The sequence below is a fragment of the Galeopterus variegatus genome, unplaced genomic scaffold (genome assembly GCF_000696425.1).
Source record: "Galeopterus variegatus unplaced genomic scaffold, G_variegatus-3.0.2 Scaffold178, whole genome shotgun sequence".
In the NCBI taxonomy this organism is placed as follows: Eukaryota; Metazoa; Chordata; class Mammalia; order Dermoptera; family Cynocephalidae; genus Galeopterus; species Galeopterus variegatus.
In genome coordinates, this window is record NW_007726289.1 from 294,181 (window position 1) to 307,232 (window position 13,052).

At 37.2% G+C, this 13,052-nt stretch overlaps 1 protein-coding gene across 3 annotated transcripts in view; it reads left to right on the top strand.

The window, feature by feature from the left end:
* LOC103582238 (CD302 antigen) overlaps positions 1–13,052 on the top strand; it is a 120,765-nt gene that overhangs the window by 21,514 nt on the left and 86,199 nt on the right. For all 3 annotated transcript variants that reach the window (XM_008563892.1, XM_008563897.1, XM_008563904.1), the window contains exons 6-13: positions 71–211; positions 2,742–2,933; positions 3,804–3,961; positions 5,419–5,529; positions 6,082–6,170; positions 6,309–6,478; positions 8,807–9,006; positions 10,459–10,601. In XM_008563892.1, the coding sequence (XP_008562114.1) occupies positions 71–211; positions 2,742–2,933; positions 3,804–3,961; positions 5,419–5,529; positions 6,082–6,170; positions 6,309–6,478; positions 8,807–9,006; positions 10,459–10,601 (1,204 nt within the window). The remainder of the gene's footprint in view (positions 1–70; positions 212–2,741; positions 2,934–3,803; positions 3,962–5,418; positions 5,530–6,081; positions 6,171–6,308; positions 6,479–8,806; positions 9,007–10,458; positions 10,602–13,052) is intronic.

Here is a 13,052-nt window from a genome sequence, read left to right on the forward strand (position 1 = left end):
TTTTTCTAATGACTGTCCTGGTCTTAACTTCCTTTTTTTTTTTAACTCTTTGAAAACCCTACCTTTTAAGATATGCCTAGTGCACCTGTAATAGGTGGATCAAGCTGTGCAAGAATGGATGCCGAGTCTGGTCTGTGGCAGAGTTTTTCCTGTGAAGCTCAACTGCCCTACATCTGCAGGAAACCATTAAATAATACAGTGGAGTTAACAGGTACCTTTCTCACTTACTCATACAGATTGGTCTTAAAATAATAGTTTTGTGAAGTCAAGTAGATCCGTTTCAGACATCTATTTCCACCTTTCCTTCACCAGATACTGCCAATGCAGAAAAGTATTTGACCATCTGCAGGAAACCATTAAATAATACAGTGGAGTTAACAGGTACCTTTCTCACTTCCTCATACAGATTGGTCTTAAAATAATAGTTTTGTGAAGTCAAGTAGATCCATTTCAGACATCTATTTCCACCTTTCCTTCACCAGATACTGCCAATGCAGAAAAGTATTTGAAGTAGATCCATTTCAGACATCTATTTCCACCTTTCCTTCACCAGATACTGCCAATGCAGAAAAGTATTTGACTTTTAACCCTGTGGTTAGATATTATCAACTGTATACAAATAAAGCTTTGGTTAAGGCAATGAAGAATATCAAGTAAAAATACATATATGCCCAGAAGAAGGCAGAGATATTCTAGACAGGAAATATATTTCTGTTCACAGGTGGCTTATTTTCCTCTAGAGCAGAAGTTCCCAAAGCATGGCCCCCAGATCAAGAGCATCAGCATCACCTACACCTGCTAGAAATGCAAATTCCTAGGACCCACCCCAGATTTATTGAATCAGAAATTCTAGGGGTGGGGCCTAGCAATTTGTGTGTCCAAGCCTGAGAATGACGGCTACAGGGACAGATGTTGTGTCTTTCGTGCCTCTGATGAGTCGAGACCTGTGGATGCAGGAGTATTCCCAGGCTTTCACACCTCTGCCCTGCCATGCTCGGCCCCTCTTATTCTCTCTTTTTCAGGAGGGTTTATTAGGTCTTTGTATTGAAAAATCAGGTAAAAAAGGAGAGGTGAAGAAGGCCAAAATGTGACAAGTGGCGGCTTTTCCAGGGAGTTTGGGGGTGAGAGAGACAGAAGAACAGCTGAAGTTTTTGAGGAACAAAGAAGTTTGAGGAGTTTTCGAAAGAATGGAGAAGAGGGGTGCCCTGACTGCCAAGCACAGGGCCCAACGTATACCTGGTATTTGATTAAATCCTCACTGAATGAGAAAAAAAGCCATACTCAAAGCTAGGAGGAAAAAGGGTGACTGTAAAATGTCCTGCTTTAGGAAACTATGGAGACAGGGAATAAAGCATCCAAATGTCTTGTCATCCAAAAAGGAGCCTAAAGCAATTTTTATAAGAAAAAATAGATACATAGAATAAAGAATGTAGGGGAGTATTTTAAGATAATAGGGAGAAATGAACATTTATCTTCCACATTGATTCAAACTAAATTTAGTCCATACAACATAAGGCATAATGGAAGAGTCAGCACAAATGAGAATAAACTAGAGTGACTGATGAAGATTATGTAAATATCTTGCAGTAGCAGTTATTAAGTAAATCATGATGTTTCCACATGATTGAATAATATGCATTTATTAAAATAACTGTGCCAGCAGGAAACTACAAAGAGCAGAACAAAATGATATGCCTACTTATCATTTTAACCTTGTAAAAATATGTATTCATAGAGACAAAGACTGAAATATGAAAATGATTGTTTTAAGTTCATTTGTGGGTTGTTTTTTCCTCTGTTCCTTTATCATAATTGTAAAATATAATAGTAATAATAAATGCTATTTCAGAACCTTAAAGTTAATTGAGTTATCTTGTAAGTGTGAGAGGCTAGCTGAACCTGAATCTTATTCTTTAGTAAAAACCAAACTGTCCACATTTTTAAGATGCCATGTTTTCTTACAACAGATGTTCCAAGTGGTTCTGAACAGTGAAGTCTGAGGAACTGAACCACTTTCTAGTTTTGTTAATGGGGGTAGAAGTATTTTGTGTGGTTTTATAACTGACTCTTTTTCTCTAATCTGGAAAGATTAGGCCTTCACTTGTGAGTTTTATCATAGTCAAAACAAAGAATCACTAATTCCATGAGGACCATCTGTTCAGGAGAGAGGAGGAAAGAAGAGGTCCGGAGATGCCCTTTGCCCTTTCCCTCTGTTGCTGCCATCTCTAGGGTGTACAGCATATAAATGTCTTATTCTGTTTCTTGAATCTCTGCCTGTCGTTTGTTCCACAGGGAGCATTAATGCACATCCTCTTGCTAAGCTGGCCATACAAGAAAAAGAGGCTCAACCTCATTGTAATTTTCTCAAAGGAGGAACCTAACAAATCCCATACCTAGGAAAAGATTTGTCAGCAACTGGTTTACCCCATGCCTTCCTTCTGTCTACTAGTACTAAGGGCAGTCCCTCCCTTGATTCTATCTACACCCCTTAAACTAGTTTGTGCCCAGCCACATAGCACATTTGTATCATATTAAAGTCACATCATTATCTGAGTCCCTGCAGGAATTCTTATGATGCCATGCATACATTAGGTACCACATAAATTCATGTCACTGTACTATCTGACAGTACTCCCCAGTTTCCCAGAAGCCTTACGATTCAAGAAAAAAAATTTTTTCAATGTTATTGATTCAAAATAGATGTATCTTTCCTGGAATATAAATAGCTGCTTTCCCCCCAGATGTCTGGACGTATTCAGATACCCGCTGTGATGCAGGCTGGCTGCCAAATAATGGATTTTGCTATCTGCTGGCAAATGAAAGTGATTCCTGGGATAAGGCACATATGAAATGCAGAGCCTTCAGTAGTGACCTAATCAGCATTCATTCTTTAGCAGATGTGGAAGTGGCTGTCACAAAACTCCATAATGGGGGTAAGTTTTAAAAATATCCTATTTGAGAGGCTTAAGACATTTTAAAGTATCCATATTTTCAGACTCTTAGTAGGAATGAAAAACTTACAATTTGATCCTATAGGTCAGTGCTGTCTAATAGGATTTTCTGTGGTGATGGAACTGTTCTATAACCTGCACTGTTAAGTACAGTTGCCATCAGCCACATGTTTTGAGCAGTTGAAATGTAGCTAGGGCAACTGAGGAACTGAATTGTCACTTATATTTAATTTTAATTACTTTACATTTGGATTTAAATAGCCACATGTGCCTAGTGGCTACCAATGTGATGGAACAAACATTGATTGAATTATCTCCCTCTTCTCAAAAAGTAAGTTCTATTTAACTAATTATTCCATTTTTGTATTATTTGAAAAATAAAGACTGGTAAACAAAAATACATTAGACTGCCAATATTATGACCTCTTCCTAGGATTCACTAATAATAATAGCTGCTTGTAGATTCCTATTCTGTGCCAGCATGGTGCTAACTGTTTTACATGTGAAGGCAGCATAGTCATTCCAGGACTGCAGTGGACAATATTTCTATTTTAATTAGGATGTCTATGATTTTATTTGTGGAATTTCACTAACCCTCATGAATCAAAGTTCATCTGCTCCAGATATCAGACACACCCAGACTACAGATCTGTTCTACCTGTGTACACTACCTGCATAAGTGGCTTGAACAGCCTTCATTACCCAACCTGTCTGCCTTATCAACATTGTAATAGGCTAATTAAAGATACATTTTGGGTCTCAAAACCCCTTATGAGAATGTAAAAACCAGTGACGATGTAATATTGAAGTTTGTAATTGAGTAAAACCAAGTAAAACATTTCTTTCTTTTAGATGCTAAAGAAGAAATATGGATAGGCCTTAAGAACATAAATACACCAGCTTTATTTCAGTGGTCAGATGGTACTGAAGTTACTCTAACATATTGGGATGAGAATGAGCCAAATGTTCCTTATAATAAGACTCCCAATTGTGCTTCCTATTTAGGAAAGGTAGGAAACCTCCTGCAGTTTATGTTCTTGTTCTACCTAATAATAATATTAAGATGGCTTTGGTTGGGATATCTGATAAACTGGGAAAGAAAATAAAAGGTAAGAGCCCTGTAGGTTGTCTTTCTGATAGCTACTGAAAAAAGGTAAATAAAAGCAATTACTAAATAAGCAATTAACTTCCTGTCTGAGAGCATCTGCTCTGATGTGAAACAGTTGCAAAGAATCCCTTCCGAACTCAGATTTTTTTACCAGATTGGTTCTAGTAACCTGCTTTTTCTCAGGAACAGAATCTCCATTCACCTTTCTGCCTTCCGTGTGATATTTCACATGTAGCTCAATTAACCTGAAAAATCTCATCTTCTGAATTCATGTTCAGATTAAGTTTTATATTAATCCTATTTTGAGAGATGAAAAAATAAATTTATTTAAAACTTAGGGCTAACTTTGTTCAGAATACACCTTAATCCTATAGAATGCCTAAACATGTATCAAACATACTTTAGTTAAGAGCCCAAAATAGGCTGTGTCTTAAGCAGAAAGAATATATATATACCTCCATTTTTTTGTTTGTATCACTTTGTTGTGGCCTCCTAATTGGTTTTAAGGATAACGTGTCACACAGACGTCTAGAGAGACTTAAGCAGAAGCAATAAATGTTATATGTATTTAGAAGTGTTTCCATAGTAAAGATGTATTTAGAAAGGTGTCACATTTTGTGCTCTATTTAAAAGGCTATCCAAAATGTCTTTAGAAGAGTATCAAAGATGGAAATGAGGTCCCATGTGCAGGAGTGAACTGACAGCACACCTAGATGGTGTTCCAATGTTTGAAACTGACCTTTATCACAATTGACTTATTAAAATGTAGTTTGAAGAAAGCAGAGTGACTTTGCCAGTTAAGCAAAGTTAATGTTAAGTAGCTTATTTGAAAGAGAGAACTTTGAGGTCTAGGCTGATGTAGAATTTACAGAAAATTTGATCTATAATTCTTGAGAGTAGCTATTCTAACCACCATCATCATTTTACGTATGAGGAAACTGAGGGTGGTTAGTTGATGTGCCCCCAAATTTTTAACTTGTGGACAGTCTTTGTCATATGGAAGAAGTCTAGAATGCTGGCAACTGTTTATAGTGCTTCTCTCCTATTCTTCTATTCTATTAACTTCTATTCTGAGTGTCCTTTGATAGTTTTAGTGTTGCTTATAAGAAAATGAAATTCATCCACACTCTGACCTTGAGTGATGCTGAGTCCACAGGTTGTGAGCCATACCTTGCAGGCCTGTTGGGTAACATTTTCTAAAATGTGTCCTCACATTCAGTCATTTGTCTACATTCATTCTCTCTCTCTTTTTTGCTCATTTTCTGTCTCTCTCATTCTCTTAGTTTTTGTGAGTTTAATCTAAATATATGGCAAATAATTTCTTTTGTCGGCAAATTTTTTTGTCTCTTTTTTTAAAAGCTAGGTCAGTGGAAAGTCCAATCATGTGAAGAAAAACTTAAATATGTATGTAAGAAAAAGGGAGAAAAACTGAATGATGCAAAATCTGATAAGATGTGTCCTCCTGATGAGGTACGTGAAATCTCTGTCATGTTTCATAAGCGGTAGTACACCTTCTTGGTTAGAGATGGTAGTTGAGACTTAAAACAATTCAGACTTGGAAAATAGAAGAAATTACTAGCTTGTGTTCATTTACATTAGAGCAAGTTAAAAGGCAGTAAATCATAGCATATTGGCATTCTTACAGAAGGAAAAGGAGTTACCTGTTCATGAATTTCTTTAAAAATTTATATGATTACTATCCTCAGTGCTGATATCTTTACTTCCCCCACTGATATTATTCCTGTTCAAAAATAATTCAACCAACAACTGTTATACTCTTATGATGAGCCAGACACTAAGGGTAAAGAGAATTAAGCCACACTTTCTGTCTGACTCAGGTTCAATCTTGTGGAGGTTATCTATGAAATTTCATCCCACCCTCATCACATGCATGAATTCACTGGCCATGTCCTCAATTTCCACAAGTTGTAAGATGGTGTCAATGTAGCAAAAACTTGCTTATCAGAGGGGGGACATCATTATGTCAGGAAACAGTGTGACAATATTTCTCCTCTAATTTAGGGCTGGAAGAGACATGGTGAAACCTGTTACAAGATTTACAAAGATGAGGTCCCTTTTGGAACAGACTGCAATCTGACTGTCACTAGCAGGTGTGACCATTAGTAAGCATGTACTAGTAAAGTTTTAACTCTGTGTTCTTTGCTAAATAATCTTCCTAAGAAAAAGGTACGTTTTCAAATTAATTCAGTCATTGTAAAGTATTTGCCAATTTGATCCTTCTTTTGTAGATTTGAGCAAGAATACTTGAATGATATGATGAAAAAGTATGATAAATCTCTAAGAAAATACTTCTGGACTGGGCTGAGAGATGTAGATTCACGTGGAGAGTATAGTTGGGCAACTGTTGGTGGAATAAAGCAGGCTGTGACCTTTTCCAACTGGAATTTTCTCGAGCCAGGTGAGTGTCTTGGCTTTTAAAGTAGTAGAATACAGTGACTAGTGAAATGCAGCATTTCTCCCAAATATGTTCTTCACTTACTTTTGAAATGTGAGGGAAATGATGATCTTCAGGACTGGAGCCTATCTGTGGAACTATAAATAGAAGCAGTGGCTATGTTGTCCCTGTTAAATCCTTGGGATAATCCAATGAAAGAAATTAGAAAACTCAGTTTTACAAAACCACCATTTAGCATTACAGAGCTAGAACCACCAGTGTGTTTTTTTATACTTTCTATGTAGATCTCAAACAATCTAGAAGCTTCATTGTGAAACACTTTACATTTTCATCTCTCTCCTTCTTAAACTTCTTTCTTCAAATTGAATGTGTTTATTTCTGTTATTCTCAATGGGAAAGAATTAAGAAGTTAATATATTGTAGGAATTATTCATTCTTGAAGTTAGTTCATCTTTCTGCATCCAGCCTAAAGCATGCTTCTTAAACTTCTTTCTTCAAATTGAATGTGTTTATTTCTGTTATTCTCAATGGGAAAGAATTAAGAAGTTAGTATATTGTAGGAATTATTCATTCTTGAAGTTAGTTCATCTTTCTGCATCCAGCCTAAAGCATTAACCATAATTTGCCATAGTATCAGAACATTCGAGCCAGAAAGGACATCAGAAGTCCCTTCTGACTTTAGAGCTGAGAAAACAGAGATTCTAAGGTTATTTACTTGACAAAGGTCATCTAGTTATTGAATTAGTAATATCCAGATCTCCTGATTTCCAAGCCAGTGCTATTTAGAGGATTTTGGCTTTGAATAATACATCAGTTACAAAGTATTCTCCTCCCTTTGAACTATTTATATTTTCTTGTGTTGATCTAATGTGATCATGAAGACCATTTTTTATAACACAGAAATTGGAACATATGAGCTTATAATTGAGCATAGTGTTTCAAATAGGGAATGCCCATAAAATTTGTGACACATGATCATCACCATCAATATGAGTGGTATTGATAATAACAAAGTCATCTTTTTACTTATAGGAGTTGAGGATACAGATGCTAATCCTGGTTAAATCTCATCTGAAATTAGAAATATTCTAATAGATAAGACACACAGATTTCTTTTATAGGCCCTCAGACATCTTAAAGGTCATATTCTTCATGGCCAAGCCTTAGTGGTTGGAGAGGTTCTCAGGAAGTAGCTACCATGGCTGTTCCCTCAGTTCTATGGTCAGAAGGACTTCCATTAAACTCTCCTTACCATTATTACTCCCAGCTTCAGCCAACTTGGTCTATTGTGGGCAAGCCATGGATAGGGAGACAGAACAGGGAAAAAATAGCACACCTATCCAGGGTAGCAGGGACTATTTTTCCTGGTTCCTCATTCTTCTTGCTGTCCATGTGTAAGCATGAGACCATAAGCTTCTCTGTTTGGTGGAATAGAAGTTGTCCTCATTACTTTCCAATGTATGCAAGTCTTTTTGTCTTCTTCCCACTTCATGCAGTGTGATATAATGGAAAACAGAGCGTGGCATTTTGCAAGATAAATCTGGGTTCAAATACCAGCTCTACCACTCACTAACAATGATTGTAAGCAAGTCTTAGTGTTCATCTGGAAAATGGATCTGATAATACAAACTACCTTTAATGTTATCACAAATAAATAAAAGCTCTACCACTCACTAACAATGATTGTAAGCAAGTCTTAGTATTCATCTGGAAAATGGATCTGATAATACAAACTACCTTTAATGTTATCACAAATAAATAAAATTATGACTGTCATAAAATAAACAGTAAATGAATGTATGTTACCACATACCTCCTCCTACCTTTATTGTTCCAGGTCTTCCTTTGGATCTGAATCTGCGAGAGTTTTGATTGGAGGTTTACTAAGTTGCTTAAAAATTGCTCAGAGTTGTTAAGCTAATTTTAAACACTGTCTTGAGCAGCATAGTGGTTTAGGGTACAGCTCTGGAAGCAAGACCTCCTGGGTTCAAATCCTGGGCTAACCACTTACTAATTCTGTGACCTTGGACAGGTCACCTAATCTTGACTATACCTTAGTTATGACGATATAATACACTCTATAGGTTTGTTATGAGGATTAATTAATTTAATCCTTTTAGAATAGTATGTAATAAATTGTAAACACTTCTCTGTATTACCCATCATCATCATCATTATTATTACTCTGAACAACACATTTCTTTCCTCTCTTTGTTTCATTTTTTCCCTATTCTCTCTCCTCATCTTGGCTCAGGTAAAGAGTAGAAAAACTCAAAAATGTTTGAACTTTAAAATGTTAATTTTTAATTACACTTTCCAACTCAATCCCAGCTTCTCCAGGCGGGTGTGTGGCTATGTCTACTGGAAAGTTTCTTGGAAAGTGGGAGGTGAAGGACTGCAGAAGCTTCAGAGCACTTTCAATTTGCAAGAAAATAAGTGGACCCCTTGAGCCTGAAGAAGCAGCCCCCAAGCCTGATGGCCTCTGTCCTGCAGGCTGGCATAGTTTCCCCTCAGGTCTTTCCTGTTATAAGGTAAAGTAACATTCTCATCCAATCCTTCAATGAAGTTATTTTTCTACTATCCTAGTTCATGTCCTTGTACAAATTATGCTGCTCCCCATAGGCATATATAACCAAAACTAAAGTGCTTGGGAGTACAGCGTCCTTGGAAGGGTACCATTGAACTTCTGGTGTCAGGCGGCCCAGCCCCACACCCTGCATGTGTCCCGCCTGAAAGAACAGGACCAAAGCCAGAACTGGCTTTCCCAGGGTTCTTTTTTTCTGGGAAGTTGGGTGAGCTGCATGCCATTCTGACACTGTACTTATGATTCTCACATTCCTCTAATTATTATCATCAAATTAAGAGTTCCATCACTTCTTATAATGTAAAAAATTTTATTTTGGGGTTTGTATCAGTTAGCTAGTCACACAAACCATTAGATATCACCCCAAACTACAGTGGCTATGACAACAAATATTTAGTCTCATGCTCACAGATCTCCAGGTCAGCTAGGGTTTGACTGATCTAGTTTGACTTGAATGAGCAGCTCTGCTTTCAACTGCAGGTCAGGTATGCTGGGCTCAGGCTGTCACCCTGGGGTCTATTGCCCTTCCATTTAGGACATAGACTGAGGCTGAAGCAGCCAATGGTGGCTTGTTTTTCTCATGGGAAATCACTGGAGCCCCAAAAGACAGGCCCAACCACATAAGCACATTTTGAGCCTCTGCTCACTTGACTTCCACTAGTATTCCATTGATCACAACAAGTCACATGGCTACCCCCCAGGTAAGGTACTGGGACGTGTACTCCACCCAACAGGAGGCAATAGCAAGAACATGTAGTTATATTATGGGGAATTGAGGAATTAGGACCAGTAATTCAACCTACCATAGTGTCAGCTTTTCCTCCTGCTCCTTCCCTTCTTCCTCCTCTTTTTTTGAAATAACTGTGGTTTCTTTGGCCTAAAATTAGTCATCAAAAACCAGTGGCAGGTTTTGTTTTGCCAACTTCAATCAATGTTTGCACACCAGTACAGACTGCTCTTTGATTCTTCTTCATCAGAAAATAGTCCTATTCTTGTGCAGGTCTGTGGCTCATATTCAAAATTATGTTTTTAGCACATTTCTTTGCAGAAGTCTACTCCCAAAGCACTTATATGTATCTTTTACAGCCTTGCCTATTAGTTCATTCTATCTTTCAAGGTTCTAGGAATGCAGGAGAACATGGTATCTTATTGGAGCAGTTCTCCAGCCTGGCTGAGAAAGGCCATCCATCTGACAACAGTGGCTGGCACCTGTGCTGGCCTCTAGCTGACACTTTCTGCAGGACCTGTCTCTGTCTCAGTATTTGTGCATTTGCCCATGCCTTCATTAAACCTATAAGTATCCATTTCAGGGGCCTACACATTTGACTATAATTGACTTTAAAACTATATAAACTTTATGATTATACCAGAAAACAAATTACCATAATATTTTGTTAAGGTATTCCATGTAGAAAGAATCGTGAGAAAGAGGAACTGGGAAGAAGCTGAAAGGTTCTGCCAAGCACTGGGAGCTCATCTTCCTAGCTTCAGTCATGCAGATGAAATAAAGGAATTCATCTACTTTTTAATGGACCAGTTCAGGTACTACTTTTAGAATGAGAGCTTCTGTGCTGAATTTGATGTTCTCTAGGTATTCAAAATTGATGTGTTTTAGTATTTAAAAGTTCCTTCAGTGCTTAGCAGTCATGCAACATCAAGCAGTCTTATGTGCAAGATACTCTGAGGGATTCAAAGATGAGTGATACATAGGCCCCACCCTTTGTGTAGTAAAGTCCAATAGTGGGGATGAGAAAAGTATGGTGAAAGATCTAGAACATAAGTTAGGAAGGGCCTTGGGAATTCAGAGGAAGGAGGACGTGTTTCTGGGAAGTATAATCAAGGAAAATGTCATGAAGGGGGCTGGTGCTTAGAAGGTAGGTAACATTTTGAAAGGTAAGATAGACGAAGGAGCCAGAGAAAATAGAACATAAGCAAATGTACTGAGACCAGAATGTAGAAATATGAGCAAGGAAAAATAATTTATATATAACTTATCTGGAAAATAGGCTTTGGATATGGAATTAGAATGTTCTTGCTTGCCATGGAAGGAGTTTGATTTTAGGTCAATAAGAAAGAAACAAACAAAAAAAGTTTGTGTACCTACATACATAAGGGGGCAGAGGGAGGTCAGTAGGTAAATGCAGGGCAACTGATTAGAAAGCTATTACAGTTGCCCTGGTGGAAACCTACACTGAGGAAGGGCAGTAAGAATGGGAAAATAGGAAGTGATCAAAGATGTTACAGATGTTATGGCCATTGTGATTTTGATGTTGGGGTGGAAGGAGGCTTCCTGGATGATTTTCCTGATGTTCTTAAGGACTATGTGGAGAAATATGGGCCAGATGATACTATCAGAAAAATTTCTCTGAAGCTTTGGGACAGACATAGATAGCAGGGAGTTTGTAGATATTGGTGGGAATCAATTAATGAAAAACATTGGAAGGCTGGCTGGTTAGCTCACTTGGGAGAGTGTGGTGCTGATAACACCAAGGTCAAGGGTTCAGATCCCCACACCAGCCAGCCACCAAAACCAAAAAAAAAAAAACCATTGGAATATCACATGTGATAGAAATGACCATTAAGAACATCTATATACAGAATGGATTACACTAGGAAACAAAACTAACATGAGAGGTCATTAATGAACTTTTCTTGATTTGTTTCTTTGTTTCTGATCAGACTTGTTGAGCATCCTCATTAACAAATTAATACAAGTTAATTATGTAAAATTTGGAAAATATTAAAAAAGGTAATGAAAATAAAAATCACCTCAGATCCCAAGCTTCCAGTTATGAGCATAGTTAACATTTAGTGTAAAACATTTCCATTTTCTTCCATTTCTATGCAAAAGTTTTTACAAAATTTACTTTCTGCAGAATGTACTATGTTTCATTCTTTTATAATCATGAGAAAAAACAGAGAAAAAGTAAATCTTCATAATCTTTTCCTTCATAGGAACCGTATTTTATTTTTATTCTTATCCCAGCAGCTAACACAGTGCCATATTAAGCAGACTGTGTTGTCTGCTTGGTAAGTGCTCCATTAATAAAGAGATTGTTTGCCTGTGCTGTACTTAGAGAAAGAATGTATTCTAAATCCAAAATTGTAACTAGGACTTAAAGGGAAAAAAGAAAGCAAACCCATTTATTTTAGAAAATGATTCCAAAGCTAACTCCTTGAACACCTTAGCTTTTTATTGCAGGAGGTGACCTTTCTCAGCAAGATGTCTATTGCCAAAATTGTGTATTGCATGCCAAGGAGTTGTCAGATTACTGCTGTACTTTTCACAATCTGAGTTCCGCAGCTCTATTTGTATTTCAGAGAAAGGGATTCATGCTGCATCATTAAGGCTCTAAAATCTTTGCAACTCTTAATGGCAGCCCAACAGGGAAAGCCATTGTAGAGCAAAAATAGTCATGGGATTAGAGAAGAAAGCCTTGTTTGCAATGCCATTGCTGCTGTGTACACTACCTCCTGTGATGTGGCATGAATGGATTTAGACATAAATCTGAGGCTTTGCAGACTAAACACCCTCATCAAATAGTATTTATTGGGGGTTATGGCTGAGATACTTGTTTTCCTTAACAACCAGATCCAGCAGGAAACTTGAGAATATAAATTTTAACACAATTACACATATTAACCTTTTATGCAATGTCTTCTTAACCTAATAGCCTTAAAACCATACAGGTATACTAAGTGTTTGGAATGGAAGAAATTTATATAGAGAGAGAATTTCAGTTTGACTTAATTCCTCAGTTATGATCAGATGCATTTTTTCCCTCAAATTTTCTGCATCTACATTGGAGGTGTGCAATGATTAATGTGAATTCCAATTTCTTCTTCCCTTTTTCTGTCTACAGCTAAATGAGGTAAAATAGGAATAAGTTACAATTCAGGAAATATTTTCTACCCTTAACCACAAAAACAAACAAAATACACACACACACACACACACACACAAAGTAGCCTACTGTTTCCTGTGTTTATGAC